This window comes from Cricetulus griseus, chromosome 2 (assembly GCF_003668045.3).
Source record: "Cricetulus griseus strain 17A/GY chromosome 2, alternate assembly CriGri-PICRH-1.0, whole genome shotgun sequence".
NCBI lineage: Eukaryota > Metazoa > Chordata > Mammalia > Rodentia > Cricetidae > Cricetulus > Cricetulus griseus.
Window position 1 is genome coordinate 356,413,273 of NC_048595.1, and position 18,103 is coordinate 356,431,375.

Below are 18,103 nucleotides of genomic sequence, written 5' to 3' on the forward strand. Positions count from 1 at the left end.
TACATTGCTCTTGGTCTCTCTTCTTTGGAAGCCTTTTGGATCCTCCAGCTGCTGTTAAGCTCTTCCTCTTTGTGCAACTATTTCATTCCAACTGCAAGTCTCTTCCAGGCCTCCGAGGTTAGTCTGAAACTTTTGAGTGGCTGGGACTATAACTCAATAATGGACAGCTTGTCTTTATGTCTGAGGCCCCAAATTCAACCCCCAACAGTTGCCAGAAAAGAAAAGAAGAACAGCAACAGAAAGGAAACCATTGAAGTCTCTTGAGTGTCTACAGCTGGACTGAACTCTCCCCCAGCACCTCCAAAGGCTTTAAAGCAGCCAAGATTGGCTGGCTAACCATCCCAAGAACTGGCTGCTTGATTGGCAGCTCCTATAGCCTTGGGGAAGATGGCAGGGTCGAACTGGTGATTGTTGCCATCCAGGATGGTCCTTCACAAGTGGGAGCAGCTTGTTGAGCCCAGACAGGCCTTGCCAACCTTGGCAACCACAGCGGCAGCAGCTCCTTATCCAGCCCTCCTCTGTCCTGGGCGACTGCTTAGCTCTGCTCCCCAGCAATTGCCTTCGTGGCTGGGGTAAGAGCTGGGAGGTTTGGGAGGAGGCTTGACAACTAGCTTCCAATCAAGTACCTTAACTGCCTGTTCACACAGCTTCTACCAGAAAACTAAACAAAACAGGACTATTTCAGTCGAGATGTGATATTTTTTTTAGCCAACGTTTTGTAAAGCTTAGCCTCCGTCTAGCCAACCTTAGGCTAGGTTGGGTCTTTTGCTCAGTCTCAGATATGTGTTTTTATGGATAATAGCAGTTGTCATTCTGGAGCAGTTCCCTGAGGAATTTGTCAATATGAAGACGATCATGATTGTCGGTACAGATGTGGGAAAGGACCGATGGTACATGGTGGGTAAGAACTCCATATGTTCAAAGCATCCCAGACTCTACAGGGCAACACAACATTGTACACTTGCTTGTCCAAATGTTCCCTAAGGCCCTGCCTCTCTCTCTCTCTCTCTCTCTCTCTCTCTCTCTCTCTCTCTCTCTCTCTCTCTTTCTCTTTCTCTCAAGCCTCCTGATGAAGCAATTTCCCATATTTTGGGACCTTCATTCACTTCAATATCTATATATTTCTTGACTTGCTGTATTTCTAGATCTATGGATATTTTAATTCCCTTTGTTCCCAAACTGTTTCTCATGATATTTATGAAATTATTTTCATCTGGATCCTGAGAACAGATTTGGGCACAGGTCATCACCAATCTGGCAAGCGTTTTCTGGGGTGAACAAAGGCTAACAGGGTGGCATCGGTGAGCCCCATTCCTTTGGCTTTTTCCCCCTTGCTGTTTGCTTACTGTAGTTAATCACCAAACACTCGGGGGGCTAGCAATCCTGACCATGCACGAGGCAGGCAATTTGAATGCAGCCAGTAAACCTGGTCGGCAAGCTCTACACTTTTGCTCTTCCACTTCTCTCAGTTTTGATGAGTAAGTGTGTGATTTTTTTTTCCTCCTGGTTCATTTTCACCAAGCATGATGTTTTTTTTTTAAGATTTTATTTATTTATTATGTATACAACATTCTGCTTCCATGTATATCTGCACACCAGATCTGATAACGGATGGTTGTAAGCCACCATGTGGTTGCTGGGAATTGAACTCAGGACCTCTGGAAGAGCAGTCAGTGCTCTTCCATCTCTCCAGCCCTGAAGCATGATGTTTTTATTGCCAGCCCCAGTAATGAATCACTCGGAAAGGCATCTGACTCTGTTGGCAACACTTCTGTTCGCTGAAAATAAGTGGAAGATGATTCCCAAGTTCACACCCTCAACTGCTTTCATCAAATCTTCAGGCAGGAGAGGATTTAAGTTGGAGCCTCTTCAGATCCCTGGTTTAATTTGTGGCTCAGTGGGAGTTCTTTCTCTGCTTATCTCTGCCTGGTTCCTCTCCACTAGGAGAAGGCTAATAGAACATTAATTTAACCTTATGTTTTTTAAAAAGACTCTGTGTGTGTGTGTGTGTGTGTGTGTGTGTGTGTGTGTGTGTGTGTGTGTGTGTGTACATGTGTCTGCATGTGCTTGTGGAGGCCAAAAGAGGGCATCAGATCTCCTGGAGCTTGAGCCACCTGACATGGCCCCTGGGAACTGAACCCTGGTCTTCTGGAAGGAAGCAAGTGCTCTTAACCACTGAGCAGTCTCTCCAGCCCCCTACTCTGATATTTATTGACTTTGGAAGTGCTACAAATGAGATATCTTTTTACATAAACTTGAGAATCACACGTTTTGTATATTGTTTATATAGTGTATTAGTTTCTTTTCTGTTGCTGTGATAAAACACCCCAACAAAAACATTTTAATGGAGAAAGGGGTGATTTTTGACACAGTTCCAGTGGGATAGAGCTTGTTACACTAATGCAGGCAGGCTGCAGGAAGCTGGCTGATCACATTATGTCCACACTGGGAGAGCAGAGGTGGCTAGGACACCAAACCTTAAAGCCCAGTCCCAGTGACATACGTCCTATAGTGACACCTCTAAAGGCTCCTGGGACCTTTCCAAACAACACCAACAGCTAAGGGTTCAAACACACATGTGTTCAAACACACGAGCCTCTGGTGGAGTTTTTTCAGCCAGGACATCTTCACCCAAGCTGAGACTTAACACTCGGGACCACACAATTCAACCTGAAACAAACATGCCCCAGGTATTTATTTGCTAGCTGTGTTAATCCAGGTTAGTGATAAGAAGTGGCGTGTGTATGGTCTGTGATTGCTTCACTTCAGAGATCGTGGCTCATTACAGCCTTTGCTGATGGAAGTCTGTGTGGTTTACTGGTACTGACGGACCTCTGGTGGACTTGGAGGCTAAGGAGGCAGTAGAGGCTTGGGGGGATTCTCACCTATTGCAGTTTCTGCATGATGGGGGAGGGAGGATACCAAGCTCATTCTATCGATGAATTGATGTGCTTTGCAAAGTCCATCAAGTTTATATAGAAACCACCTCTTAATAAATAACAGCAGTCAAAATAGAGGCCATCCAGGAGGGTCTGTTTGGTGCCATTCTGCATTCGAAGTCCTCTATATACAGTGTCTTGCAGAGCCTTCTGCATGTCGGGCACCATTGTTTGTCCCACGTGGAGCTCAACAACCTGTGTGTTCGAGAGTTTAAGTTCTTTGTCAGATCATGCCGCTCTGACAATGTCTAGTCCCTTGGCTCCTACAGAGCCTCTATGTGTTCATTTCTTTGAGTTCTCACGACCAACCAGATTGCCAGTCCCAAGGACCTGTACTGTTTGGGGCCTTTTCTTATGTTCTAGGAGCTACTGAGTTTAGTTCAAGGTTATTTCCATGGCTTTGGCTCCAGCTAAGTCTGTGTTTTGTCTAGGATTTCTTTATTTACAAACAGGCAAGACAGAAATAGTGGACTCAGCATAGAGAGCAGGTGTGCAGATCGTAGTGGTACACATTTCAGACTTCACCAGTCCTAAGAGATGATGGTTCTGGGATACGTTGATTTGCCTGTTAGCAGGCAGCTGTCTCCTAGGGACCTACACATATTGGATATCAGGTTGTCCTAGGAATGGCTCCACAGGCTTTGTAGGTGTTCTGGGGGAATCTCATGGGAGTCCTTGGGGTCACATGAGCTGGCAGGTGGGAGCAGAAGACTCAGCTCGGCAGTGGGTAGACTTAGTCAGCCTCTGCTGCCAACAAGTCAGGCAATGTACGATGTTCTTTACCTATCTGCCCATTGGGACTTTAGCAAGAACCTCACCTTCAATACATGGTTCAGCCCCCTAGACCCCGCTGGAACATTAGGTCTCTGCCGTCAGTAACTGGCATTCCTTAGGTTTTCTGAACCATTTTGCAGTGGAAGTCACTGTTGCTGGGTCCTTTCTTCCTGGGAAGATCCCAGTGATCTTCCCCTGGGAAGATCACTGAGAGTGCTGTGTGCTGTCTGGTCTGGTCAAGTAACGAGAATCCTGTCAAAGGTGCCAGCTATCACCGGGGTCATTTAGTTGTACGGTTGCTCTCCTTCAGTAGTCGTGTTTTTTTTTTTTTTTTTTGAGGATTTTATTTCATTTGTGTGTGTATGTATGTGTGTGTTATGTGTGTACATGTTCACATGTGTACACATATGTGGAGGCAAGAGGTCTAGGTGGAGTGCCTTCTCTTGCTCTCCACCATGTCTTGTGAGATAGGGTCTCTTACTGAATCTAAGCCTACCAACTGGCTAGGTGGGCTGGCCAGCAGGCTCCAGAGACTCAGCAGGCTCTGAGTCGTCCCTCCCACCCCCCAAGAGCTGGGACTACAGATGTGCTGCTGCTCCCTGGACACAAGCACTCGTGCTTGCACGGTGAGCACATTACCAGCTGAGCCATTCCCAGCCCTTAGCCTGTCCTGTTTTGTGCCACTTCAGCAGCTGTTTCCAGACTTTATCTCTGTGCTTTCCCACTGTGGAGCTATACTTTGCTTTGTCTATGGTATTTGGAACCCCAGTTCTTTTCTGATGTGCACCCAAACTTTACTACACACCTGTCCTCACAGCTGCAATTTGCAGGGGAGATCGGGGTCTGTGTCTGCACCCCAGTGCCATGTTGCACACCTGTCCACTCCTTCAGAGTTGGCTCACTGCCCAAGGTGGGTACTGTTCTATGCTACACCGTGTTTCCTGGCACCCCAGGCTCTGGCCTTCTGCAGTCTGTTACCAGCCTGGAGTCTCAATGGTGCCATGAGTTCCTGTTGGTCTTCAGCTGAGAGTACAGCCTGTGGTGCAATTTTTCAGAAAGATAACTTTACTCATGAACTTCAAAGGAAAGAGTGTCCAGTCTAGGGTAAAACTTGGAATGCATTTCACAGCTGTGACTTTCAGGTGGCTGGCTGCACAGGGAGGAGCAAGTAGCTGCAATTTGAAGTGTTCACAGTCTGTTCCTGTCCAGCAGGCCTGGATCCCCTCCGCAGTTCCAAGGGATGCATACTCAAGATTTTGCTAATTTTTCCCCCTGTGTGTGCATGCATGAGTATGTATGAGTGTAGTGTATGTGTGTGCATGCATATGTGTATTTGCGTATATATGGACAAGACTCACTTGTTCATATGATTGCATATGGAGGTTAGAGATCAAAAGCAGATGTCTTCCTCTGGTGCTCTCTGTACCTTGTTTATTGGGACAGGGCATCTTATTAATCCTGAGCTCATTGTTTCTGCTAGAGTGGCTTGTCATCCCCCATCACTCTTCCCAGTGCTGGGGTTACTGTGTCACTGAGCCAGGATCCCAATCACAGCCTTCCCAGTGCTGGGGTTACAGTGTCACTGAGCCAGGATCCCAATCACAGCCTTCCCAGTGCTGGGGTTACAGTGTCACTGAGCCAGGATCCCAATCACAGCCTTCCCAGTGCTGGGGTTACAGGCATGAACCATTTACTACACCCAGCTTTTGTGTAGGTACTGGTGATGTGAACTTAGGACCCTTTGCTTACCCACTGCTTAGCATCCCTCCCCATTTAGATTTTAAGATAAATTGGCAACCATTTCAAGAGAATTTGCATAGCTTTGTGTGTTTCTCTGAAAGTTTTAGCCCCTGTACATCCTAAATGTGAAATGGTTTGCTTCTTAATGGGCAAGACAGAAATGGTTTCCATTTGGCTCTGATGTTCACCAGTTAAGAAGGAAGTGCTCTGAGAAGTGTAAGCTCTCTTCTGGACAACTCTATAAAAGCCCAAGTGAGGGAGGCACTCCCCTTACCCCCTGTTTATTTGAGGAATAAACAGAATTTCCTTGTGTGGTTGGCAGGTGGCCAAAGAGTGTGCCTATAGCTCAGGAATCATCAAAACCAAACTAACGGAAAAAGCTTGACTTGCTGCAGGCTGAAATTATATATTTAGGAGGGTGTGTGTGTGTGTGTGTGTGTGTGTGTGTGTGTGTGTGTGTTCATGCACACGTGCACATGGTGGGGGCAGGGTGGCCGATGAAAGGCGTCTGGAAGCTTTAACCCTTGGCACTATAAATAGAATACTTACTTGGCTGGCTCTAATACAGACTTTTGAAATGGCGTTTATCCTGCCATTTGGTCAGCATTAAGGTATGACTCACTGTCCTGCACCCAAGATTGGCCCACATTCGTACCCACTTTCCTTTTGATTCGAGCCAAGTTTAATTAAAAGCAACACTTGACAGGCCCATTAAATAACTGAAACACTTCCCTTCAAAACTTTACCGTGAATGGAGGCATTATACACAAAACAATGCCTTTTTAAAAACCTGAAGTGAGACCCAGACTATGCAAAGCATTGGATAAAAAGGGACAAGCCCTGGCCCACACAAGCTGAACCAGCAGCCCAGGAGGGAGGGTGAGATGAGGTAGGCTGTGTGTGTTAGGGAGCAGTGGGGACTGTGGCAAACAGACCTGGGGGAATTCAGGCTTGTTGTCGCCAGGCTTTCTAAGAGTCAAGAAGAGGAAATCTCCCAAACTGTGTAACTTTAACACATAGGACAGAAAGTGTTGGTCTTTAGTGAATGGGCCAAACAGTATCTGGCTAGAGTTTGCACTTCCTAGGTTGTGAAAAGTGACACTTCATTTTGTATAGAAGATAGGAGTAGTGCGGCCAGTTCTTGACTCAGTTGTAGTCTGTTCCTGGACTTGTGCACTCTGCTGTACCAGATCTGGATGCTTTTCTGAGGTTTTGGATGGATCCCCATATTGTCTGGATCTTTGAGTCATTAACGTTTCACTCAGGTAATTCATGGATTGAAACCAGACAGCTTTGTTTGCAGCGGGTAGGGGAATGCTGTATTTTCCTATTGTAAGAGTTTGTGACCTCCCTCTGTTTTCTAGAGATGGGAGCTTTGGAGTAATTTCAGAGACAGCAACCAAAGCAGTCAGAGACTGTCACCTCCACATCAGAGGCTCATAGTGACTGCATGCGCAGGAGCCCGAGGCCCAGCCTCCACGTGTGACTTAACAAGGACCGTGGCCCCTGGTTCCAAGGTGATTTCAGTATTCACCTTAAGTGCATCCAGTTGATAAGAGTAGAAGATTTCTTGACATAGCGAGAGAGAAGACTAAGAAGTCATTTCTATTGGCTTCACTGTTCCATTCTTTCTATCAAAGATAGTAGAAATGCATTTTGTGTGTGTGCCTGTGCCGCTTGCCGATCTCTGCTTCTATGTATATGTGTGGATGCCAGATGACAGCCTCGGGTGTAATTCCTTAGGCTCCATCTACATTTTAAAATAAAATTTAAAAAAAAATTGAGCCTGGGTCTCTGGCTCTTTTGCCGTTTGACTATGCCGGCAGCTGCTTGCTGAACCTCAGGCACCTGCCTGTCTCCCCCTTCCTGGCCTTTGGATTGCAAGCACAGGGTGAAATTTTTCCTTTTTTAAAAAAAGAGCTCTGGGAATAGAACTGGGGTGCTTGTGCTTAACCACTTTGCCGACTGAGCCATTTTCCCAGCTGAAGAGATAGATTTTCAGCTTCCACTTCTCAGTAAAACCAAAGGTTCAAGAACAGGAAGTTGTGTAGATCTGTGCTTCCCTCATCCTTGGTTTTCCTCCCCTCGTCCTCACCTCCTTCCCCCCTCACTTCCTTCCCCAGAGCTCCCACATGGAAACACCACAGCAGAGACTTCCCAGTTTCCCATGACAGTTAAATTGAAAATCTAGACCAGAAACAGGGTGCTTGCCATCTTCCTCATTGAAGTTGTGAATTCCATGCATTTTAAAAGATGTCTCTGTCATTTTATGTAAGTGTCATAATGCAAACTGGCACTTTTGGATATGGTAGCATAAAAGCTCTTTTAGGGATGAATGGAATTGTCTCCCCAGGTAGCATTTTCAGCAGGTCATTCTAACAGTGACCTCTTAGTGTGGCCCTCTCTGACCTTCCCTTTGTTCCTCACTGATACTCTGTCTTTCTGTATCTCCTTTGGGCTTCTTGGACATCCCACTCTTTATGGATTCCTTGGCTGGCTCAGTCTCTTCCTGTCATTTGAGACATAGTAGCGCATGGTGACAGGGGCTGGGCACAGGGACATGTGCATCTGCTTTGAATCCTGCTGTGTCACTTGATAGTCAATAAAGAGCAGAGACAAGAGGGTTGTCTGAAATGATGGCATCCCTCCGCTTTCTTGAACATCTGTGAATTAGCTGGGGGCTTGAAGAAAAAACAGAGGAGCCAGGAGATGTGTTCTGCAAAGGACTGAGAGCGGAGTCTCCAGTTCCTCTGGATATGAAGGTGCGTTGTACATTAGGGCCCTTTCCCAACTCACCAAGCCAGGGATGGTGGAGAGTTCAAGATGGAGAGAAGAGGTCTGGACTGACAATAGGAAGGTGTTTAGGGCCATGATGGCCCTAGCCCTGGGGAGTTAATGATTTAAAGAGGGATGTTGGTGGGCATGAAGCAGCAGCCTTCTTCTCTTTTGATTGTTGGGACTCGGAGGAATGAATTCCCATCAGGACAGTACTTGTAGACACTTTTGTTTGGCTCAACCAGAAGCCAGTGCTATCCAGCGAGTACAGGACGGCTGGTAAGGCTACAAGAGACCGACAGGCACTGCAAAGTGTTCCCTCACCCCGTGTATCTATAGCAGTAGACACTCCTGGACTCAGGCTCGAATTCATTTAGTCCTAGGAGAACCTGCTGTGTCCCCTTCCATTGTGCAGTTTAGAGGGGTGGCCCTTGTATTCACCCCCATTGTTCTTAAATGCGCCACTCATTAGGGCTCACCTTGTCATGCCTTCAGAGCCTGTGATTGGCTGTGTTCATGTGACATTGTCACCTTTGTGGAGCTGAGTAATCTCTTGTTTCTGAATAGGGACCTGATGATGGGCCCAGCCTAATCTTGTGATACTCTTTCATCTTGTTTTTGTGTCTCACATGGACGGGAAGGTGGACTCCATGGTTGCTGGGTTATAATGAGTTTTAAACTCCTCAAGCTGTCACTGTCATTCCTATATTGTCTGCATGTGGGCAGCGCACAAGATAATTCCACCCAGATAACCAGTGTCTTTGAAATCAGGAGCTAAATTTCTTGGTTCCAACATAAACAGAATTTACTTTCTTTCTTTTTCTTTTTTTTTTTTTTTTGTGTGTGTGTTTTAGACAGGGTTTCTCTGTGACTTTGGAGGCTGTCCTGGAACTAGCTCTTGTAGACCAGGCTGATCTCGAACTCACAGAGTGCTGGGATCAAAGGCATGTGCCACACTGCCCGGCCAGTTTACTTTCTAAAGCAAACTACAAACCATTTCGTGCCATTGGATTCGTGAGATCTGTGAGATATGTTTGAACATGGGTTGCATCTAAGGGGAATATGTTTTTGTTTGGCAGACCATGGGAGTTTGACATGGCCTATGACAAGTCAAGACTTGGGTTTCGTAGGGCAGCTCTGGTTACAGGAGAGCAGCTGGCCTCATGGTTGGGTGAAGATTCCTTTGGTTTCTTCTTCACTCTGCTCAACTGCTACTCTGTCTTATTGATAGGGGCCTGTGAGGAGGAGGGTGAGAGGCCTGGCTCCAAGGACAGGCTTCCACTGTAGCAATGGCTTGGGAAAGGAAGGCTTCAAGGACAGGAAGATTAGTGCCTTCAGTTGAAACAGTAAGCTTTCAGAATGTGACCAGACATATGTAGGAGGCTGTGTCTGCACAGTGAATATATGGAGGTGTTTCTTGTAGAGGCTTTGGTGCCAAGTGTGTGACGGTTAGCTCCCAGGTCATCATCATCTCTCCAGAAAACAGCTTATTCCTCTGTTTTGTGAACCAGTGTTTCAGGTAAGCTAGGGGACAGTGAGCCAGTGGAGGGGTATTGTGTATATACCTGCCTGAGCACCATTAATTTTATGGTATGTAAATTACACATCAATAAATCCATTTGAAAAAAAGTAAGAAAGAAAAGGAACCCTAAACCTGTTCTACCACCTGTTAGCCCTGGGCCCTTGGACAAGTTTTTGAACATCTCAGCCTTGTTTCCCACATCTGTAAAATGGGAGTATAGAGTGACTCACCAGGTGTGGTAAGAATTAACGAAGTTAGTGGAAGAGAAGTGGGCAGCCCGTGGTTATTTTGTGTGCTTGTACTTACTGCCATTCTCCGTAGTCACCCAGCCAGTGGGGAATTGAATCCTGGGCAGCAATGCCATATCATTGCCGTTGAATCCTGTGCCCTTCTTGGCTGTGGTACAGTGTCTGGCTGGTCACGAGAATTAGGTAAATATTTGTAGAATGAATGAACATGTTTTGGTTTTGGAATTTTAGGTGGTGGTTTTCCAGGTAAAGAGAATTTGTTAAAAGGTAAGAACAGACCTTGGGACACATGAAAGAAACAGAATACCAGATCGGGGCTCTGGATGCCCTACATGCCTCCATGTGGCCTGAAAAAGCAAACAACTAACTCCTCAGATCAGTCACTTTTAGAGAGCCCATGCCCATATGGAAAATGTGGCGTCATGATGGTCTGGTTCGGGAAAGCAGAAGTGGGGTGGGAATACTTAAAGCCCTGACTCTGTCAGACATCTGCTCTACCATGGGACAGCACATGAGTGATTCAGGTGTTGAGTGATTCAGGTGTTGTGCTTGGCTCCCGACTGTGCAGGCAGAGAACTCCTGAAAAACCATGGGCATTGGCAGAGAACCTGAGGGTGCCCCTATCACTTTTTATTACTGGTGTCTAGAGATGTGAACTTTAGAAACAGGTGACTGTTCTCATCTGTTTACATGTTGGGAAGGAGAGTTGAACACAAAGATTGAGTTCATTGAGGATCGGGTGTGGCTGGCAAAAGTCAATCTTCTGGCCATGTGGCAATATGGGTGGAGTTAGGTCCGCTGTGTTCTTGGCTCTTTGCTCCAAATCCTCCTTTCCTTTCCCATCTGTGCCTTCCTGGTGCCAGGCATCACACTGAGCCAGGAGGGATGAATAAGCAGTGGTGGTCCAGTAGTCAGCTATGGTGTTCATTTATTAATTTGTGGACTGATTTTCACCATCAGGGAACACAAGTGCAGGAGGCAATTGTCTTAGTGACTTTCTCTTTCTGTGACAAAACACCATGACCAAGGCAACCGATAAAAGAAATTGTTTAATATGGGAACTCATGGTTCCAGAGCTAGAGGAGTAGAAGCCATGACCAACATGGTGTGGAGCATGGCAGTAGGGAGGTAGGCATGGCATTGGAGAAATGGCCGAGAGCTTACAGATGATCCACAAGCACAGGGAAGAGAAGCCTACTTGGGAATGGCCTGTGGGCTTTTGAAACCATAAAACCCTCCCCGTGATATCCCCCTCCAACAAGGCTACTGCTCCTGATCATTCTCAAACAGTTCCATCAGCTAGAGAAGGAGCTTTGTGGACCATTCTCATTCAAACCACCACAGCAACTCTGACTGAGTCAGGTAGCCTCGCTGGTGGGAGGGCCTCCAGGGATGGAGGAGATATGCTGGTGCCAGGCTGACAGGTCCATTGACATGTGAGCTCAGCAGCATGCAGAGGCTTGGTGTGGGCTAGAGTGAGTGACCCTCAGCCTGGGTGAGACCTAAAGAAAGAGAAGAGGAGGGTGCCCGAGAAGAAGGCCAGATCATGGCTGTTGGTCTGTTGGATGATGCCCCAAGAAGGGAGTTTCTTTTACAATGAAAAAAAAAAAATTTAAAGCTTTAAAAGAATTCTCAGCCAGGAGGGACCAGTGTGGCATGGGGCTGGGGAACTGGACTTGAGATGTTGAGAGCAGTTGAACTGCCTGGGACTCTTGTCACTAGCTGGTCCGTTCCTGTGGCTTTCCAAAAGCTGAGTTTGTCTCAGCTGCTTGCCTCCCTGTCAGTTTTGAAGGTGAGGGTAATGTATGAGATGTTGTGTACCCAGCCTCCAGGTCACTGGTATTCTAGGTTCCAGAGTGGGTTATTTTCCTTTTTCTTGGACACATTGCAGAGTCTAACCCGTGGAAACTGCTATCAAGACACACTTACCGCAGGGCACCAGTAAGTCCACAAATTGTTTTTGCTCCTTCCCCCATCACATTTAAAACCCTGTGCCTGATGGAGGAGGAAAGGCCAGTTCTGAGGTGGAAGCACACATCGGCCGCCCACTGTGGAACTGTCTAGTGTTAGCTCGAACTACCGGTTACCTGTGTAATTAAGAGTTCAAGAGTTGAGAAAACACGCTGCTGTGGAAATTGCTGTGAGTTTTTACTGTAGCAAACACATGCTTTTCTTCCTCTGTTTGTTTTGTCAGTAATGTCACAGGCAATGTAAATGCTAAGTTTCTCTGTGGAGGATTGGTTATGTTCCATGCCTGGCGTGGAGAATTCACTTTAGTCCACAATTCTGATTTACCTAACCCCTTTTTATTCCAGAAGGAAAGAAGAAGGTTTTTCTGCTTATCCCTCGTAGTGAATGGTGAGGAAAATCAGGCCAGGGTGGGGCAGGTGACACAGAAGCAATTGATACGAAATTAATGCCCATTGTCAGTGGCGGGTTTTGTACATTTTTCCCCAAATGGGGACAGACAAACAGAAAGAAACAGACAAATGTCTGTTCTTTGTCTTTGTTCACACACCACTCTTGCTCACAATTACAGGTCTAGCTGGAGTCTAGACTTGCACGGTCAAGTCCTTCAGCCACTAGCCATGTGTGGCTCTTGAGCACTCGAACTGTGGATATTCCAAATTAAGATATGTGGGTGTAATATACCACATTTTAAGAATGAGTGTGAGACGGGAGTGTGCCTTTATTATTATTATTATTATGTTGATGGCATCCTGGAACTATAATGATTTGGGTTGATCGGTGCCTTAGTTTTCTTTTTATTACTATGATAAGCACTAAGACCAAAAGCAACTTGGGGAGGAAAGGATTTACATCAGCTTACAGGGTATAGTCGATCACAGGTTACAGGGCAGGAACTCAAGGCAGGAACCTGGAGGCAGGAAGTGATGCAGGGAACATGGAGGGATACTGCTTAATGGTTTATTCTCTTGCTCAGCCTTTCTTATACCACGGAAGATTACCTACACAGGAGTGACACCCACAGTGAGCTGCCCCTCCCCCCATCAAGAAAATGCCCCGCAAACTTGCTTAAGGGCCAATTTGATTGGAGGCATTTTCTCAATTGCAGTGCCTCATTGATGATCCTGGTCTGTGTCAAGTTGACAAAAACTTAACCAGAACAATTGGGTTAATGGTATGTGTCTACATTTCTCTCCGTCTGTCTCTCTGTGCTTGTTTGTGTGTGTGTTCAAGCATGTGATGACAAGAGGCCAACCTTGGGTATCTTCCTCAGTTGCTCTCCATCTTGTTAGTATTTTGTTTGATTTTTAATTTTGAGACAGCATCTCTCAGTTTTTACCTGGAGCATGTCAACTTGACTAGTCTGGCTACCTAAATAAAGCCCCAAAGAGGGATTTCTTGTGTCTGCCTCACCAGTGCCACCAACATACCTGGTTTCTTAAACCCTGTCTCGAAAAAAAATAATAATAATGGGTGCTGAGGTTTGCCAACTGAATCATTTCTCCAGCACTTTTTTTTTATGTAACTCCTATTTAAAAATTATGTTCATGGCCCCAGCTGTGAACCTAAGGTGCAGATGAGGGTTCCTAAGGAACTGGCCGCCACTTCGGGAAGAAGCTCCTGAAAACTCTTTCTCTGAGTCAGGGATGAGCTCCTGCTGTTTTCCTGCTGCTGCCCTGCACAGGCTCCTGGGGGATTTCACTTCCTTGCCTGCCAGCAGTGTGTCCCAGAATGTCCTCTTATCTCCCATCTGTGGCTGCTGACAGGAGGGTGTGGATGTGGCCTCTGCAGGCCAGCTTTCTCCAGAATTCCCTATTAGAGCCTGCAGACCTTGTCAGTCTATACTGGCTCATGCACATTTGGTGAGTTGGCGATGACGGCTCTGAATTCTGCTGAATTCTGTGTTAGCTGCCTGGGCAGAATTTGCCATGGCCTGTTTTTCTCTGATGTACCTGCATTCTTTAGAATTTAAATTTAGTCATTTGGAGTGTGTAGTGAATATTCACATGAGGAAGTATGCATGTGGAGGCCAGAATTTAGTCGTAAGTGTCTTCCTCAGTTGCTTCTCTGCCCCCCCTTCTTCTCCCCTTCCTCCTCTTCCTTTTTCCCCTTCCCCTCCCTTTTCCTCTTCCTCCTCCAGCAGAATCTCTCACTGACCGTGGAGGCCTACAGTTGGCTAGACTGCCTGGTCAGTGAGACCCAGAGATCCTCCTGTCTGTCTTTCTAGAAGTAAGATTGCAGCCTTCTTCCTCATGCCTGGCTTTTTCACCGAGCCCTGGGGATCCAGGCCTATGCTTTCACTGTTAGCACTTTATATCCCAAGCCCTGGCAAAACCCGCCGCCGCTGCCACCACCACCATCATCACCACCACCACCACCAACAAACTCCTTATCGTCCTTTAAGGACGATCTTCATTAAGATTTATTTGTTTAGTTTTATATTATGTATGTGTTTGCCAGCTTGTATATACGTGAATTATATGTGTGCCTGGTAACCATGAAAGCCTGAAGAAGGCATTGGAATCGTATTTACAGACAGTTGTGAGCTGCCTTGTGGGTTAGGGAACTGAATGCTGCTCCTCTGGAAAAGCAGCCAGTGCTCTTAACTAACTGCTGAGCCATCTCTCCAGCCCAGCTTTTTTTCTTTTCCAGGAAATGAGAAGTTTGTACCCTATTGGCTCTGTTGTTAAAAAATGAGGCTGGAACTTCTTCCTTCACAGGTCTCCCAGAAGAAGATTTGTCGTGTAGCCTACAAGCAGGATGTGGAGATGTGTGGAGATGCTTGTTGTTTGTTGACAAACCTTTGAGATATTTGTATGGAAAACAAAGGCATTGAAGGGACCCTCCAGCTTGCTGTCTGGAAGGAGAGGGAACAGCATTGTGTGGAATTTAGGTTCCTCAGCAATTGATTAGATGAGGTATGGGCCTCACAGATTTGAGTCCCAGTAGAGAGATGCTGAAGGCAGCTGCTGATGCTGTAGAGTGGGATGGGATGGTATTCTCTCTGTGTCTGTGCAGTGCAAAGTCCCTAAATCACATTAATGAAGGGCATTTTCTTGCGAACAGTAGACTTAGTTTCTTAGTTCTTTTGGGGCTGGGTCTGCCTAGCCATTTAAAGGAAGATTTATTTCCTCTGTGAAAAGAGGTAGAAGGGAGCCAAACCCCACCTTCTTCTGTCTGGAGCCCTCACTTGTGATAACTTACCTACTCCCTACTTAAGGCCATTAATCCATTCATGAGGCCCAGCCCTTGGGACCTAACACCTCCTAGAGGCCCAATGTCTCAAAACTGTTGCACTAGGGACTTCAGTTTCCAGGGCAGGGACTTTGGACACATGAAAACCATAGCTTGGCAAGCTGTTTGGTTACACATGTGCCTCTGTGGGAACTTCTAAAATACATTTTAAATAACATATTTTACACTGACCTTTCAACTCAATAATTCCAAAGGAAGAACGTGGATTGCAGCGAGTATTCATTATAGAGGCAAATTATAACTGGAGGTGTACACTACGGTTTCATAGTAAATCCCTCAGGAGCAGGGAGTTCCATCCTGTGGACAGAACATTTATGTTCCTTCGTTCCTAGCGCTGAGGCTTTTCCCTCTAGGACCAACTGTTCCACATCGTGGCTTTGTACCCTGTGGTCTGTGTTTAAGCTGAAAGCTGCCGTTTGCTTCTTGTGTTGTTTTCCCAGTCAGACCCGGTTTGAGGGCCACTGTGCTGGTTAGTTCTATGTCAACTTTACACAAGCCATAGCCATCTCAGGGCAGAGAACTGAGAGAACACATCTCTAAGACTAAGGTGTAGGCAAGCCTGTAGAGCATTTTCTTAATTAGTGATTGATAAGGGAAGGCCCTTATCAATTTGGGTGGTACCATCCTAAATTAGTCCTCTGGGTTCTATGAAAAAAGCAGGCTGAGCAATCATGGGAGCAAGTTAGTGAGCAGCTCCTCCTTGGCCTCTGCTTCAGCTCCTGCCTCCAGGTTTCTGCTTTTGTCTCTCCTCAATGATTCAGGATATGTAAGCCAAACAAACCCTTTCCTCCCCAAATTGCTTTTAGTCATGATGTTTCATCACAGCAATAAACTCTTACTAAAATAGTCACTGAATTGGTGAATTTGCATATCCTAAGGGAAAGGAGCGCTTATTCAGTCACCAACTGGAAGACCCCGCCTCATTCCAGCTAGAGGAACCCCAGTCACTGGCTGAACCCTGATGACCCACCCAGGCCTTACACTGAAGATTCTACCGGCAGTTTGACTATGCCGGGAAGGCGAGCATGAAAACCTCCATCCTATGAGCTGCTGGAAAGTTTGCTGGCTGCTGGTGATTGTGGCCTGAGTCACTAGCTGACTTTGCTTGTAGTTTTTCCAGTCCTGCCTGTGGACGGAAGACAGGGCTCAACTTTTCAGAGAGGAGAGAGCAGCTCTTCCACGTGAAGAGGTCAGCAGCTGGGACTCCCACTTTCAGTGAGCATCAGGAATAGCATCCTGACCTTTTGGAGCTCTTTGCACACTTCCTCACCTGTGTCCTTTCTTCCAGCCAAGTCAAGCTGCCTAGGTACAGGGTAGTGTGTTTGAGTGATGGTGGTCCCAAGAGCTCAGTTGTTACTGCCATGGTTTATGAAAGTTGGGGTTTCTAGAGTTCAGCCTGGGTGACATACGGTCCATCTGTGTGGCACCAACTGTGTCCTAGGTGTAGCCCATTGTTCTTTCTTACACTGGGTCATCAGGTGGTGAGCAGCTTCCTGGATGAGATAGGGAAGTTGGGGGGCCTTTGTTTTGGATTAGGATCATTTGGGTCCACATAGAGCAGTGGTTCTTAATCTTCCTAATGCTGCAGCCCTTGAATACAGTTCCTAAGTTGTGGTGACCCTCAACATAAAATTATTTCATTGTTACTTCATAACTGTAATTTTGGTACTGTTATGAATTATAATTATCTGATATTCAGGATATCTAATATGCTACCCACAGGTTGAGAAATGCTGGCACAGAGCCTGGAGTCCTGGGGGGCCTAAGAACAAGGCTGAAGAGGACTGTAGGAGCTAGGAAGAACTGTCTTTCCTTATGCTCAGGACTCAGAGCCTCTCATGCCTGTTCTGGTAGGGACACTGTGGGCTTTGTTTGACAGGCCTCAGATGCAGCTCACCTGGCTTGGCTTAGTCTCTATGTTGGGCTCAGTGTTGTCTTGACTAAGCCTCAGCCTCTGAACATACTAATTCAGCTGGTGACCTTGCAGGTATTATCCAAGTGTGACTGAGAAATACTGAAACTGAGACGGAAGCAAACCCCATCCTTCAAGATGATGTGGCTACTCTGTGCATGTGTGCTGTGTCTTGTAAATGCAATGTGAAAAAGAACAAGTGTATGGTATTGTTGGTAGAAGTCATTTTGTCCACATTGCGTTGGCAACAGGGGTGATTTGTGTCCTTAGTCGCTTCCAGAGCTGGGCCGGTCAGGCGTCTTAGACTGTTTGTTCCTGGGCTAGACAAAGGTGAATGCCTCCATTGTTGAGCTGTGTGGTGCTGTTAATAGTTTATGGATGGTGATTAAGGGGAGCTGTGTAAGCCAGTTTACAGGGTGTCTCAGCCTAGGTTGACACTTTGGAGAAAATTAGACCTTTCAGCTCCAGGCTTCCACTTACCCATAGGGAGTTGGTCCACTCAGTCCCCAGAACCTGCTCCTGGCAGATTGCCTCCTTGTTCCTGTCTGTCTGTCTGTCTGTGTGTGTCTCTGTCTCTCTCTGTCATACACATGGAAGACCCTAGTACTCTGAATACATTTCCCAAATTATTTCTTGTGGCATGAAGTTTAAATTCATCTCATTGGAATGCCTCAGTCCCCTCTCCACTGAACAAAATCTCTCTAATTGTTCGCTCATATGCTTTCTTAGGCTGCTTATTTTAGCCCCATGGCTCCTAGGAGGTTGATTGTATTTATTTCCCCATTTCTGATGCTGACCAAAAATTAAAAATAAATAAATAAATAAAAGAAGAGCTCCTGGACCTGGATATATGCAGGGACTCAGGGTGAGGTTGTGGTAAAGGCAGGGTCCTTCAAGACAGTTTGACATGCCGTTCAGGACTGAGTCATCATTGAAAACCCATGGTCCCAGTCTGTTTCCTATTGCTAAA

At 46.3% G+C, this 18,103-nt stretch overlaps 1 protein-coding gene across 5 annotated transcripts in view; it reads left to right on the forward strand.

Moving 5' to 3' along the window:
- The window catches only part of Myo10 (myosin X), a 207,136-nt gene that overhangs the window by 14,454 nt on the left and 174,579 nt on the right, over positions 1-18,103 (forward strand). Inside the window, exons 1-2 of one of the 5 annotated variants that reach the window (XM_027400039.2) lie at positions 16,171-16,410; positions 16,944-17,071. The exons of 3 other annotated variants lie outside the window; for them this stretch is intronic. In XM_027400039.2, coding sequence (XP_027255840.1) covers positions 17,060-17,071 — 12 coding nt within the window. In that variant the 5' untranslated portion in view covers positions 16,171-16,410; positions 16,944-17,059. Of the gene's footprint in view, positions 1-16,170; positions 16,411-16,943; positions 17,072-18,103 lie in introns of those variants that run through there. One more of the 5 variants, XM_035440624.1, reaches the window with a different exon arrangement.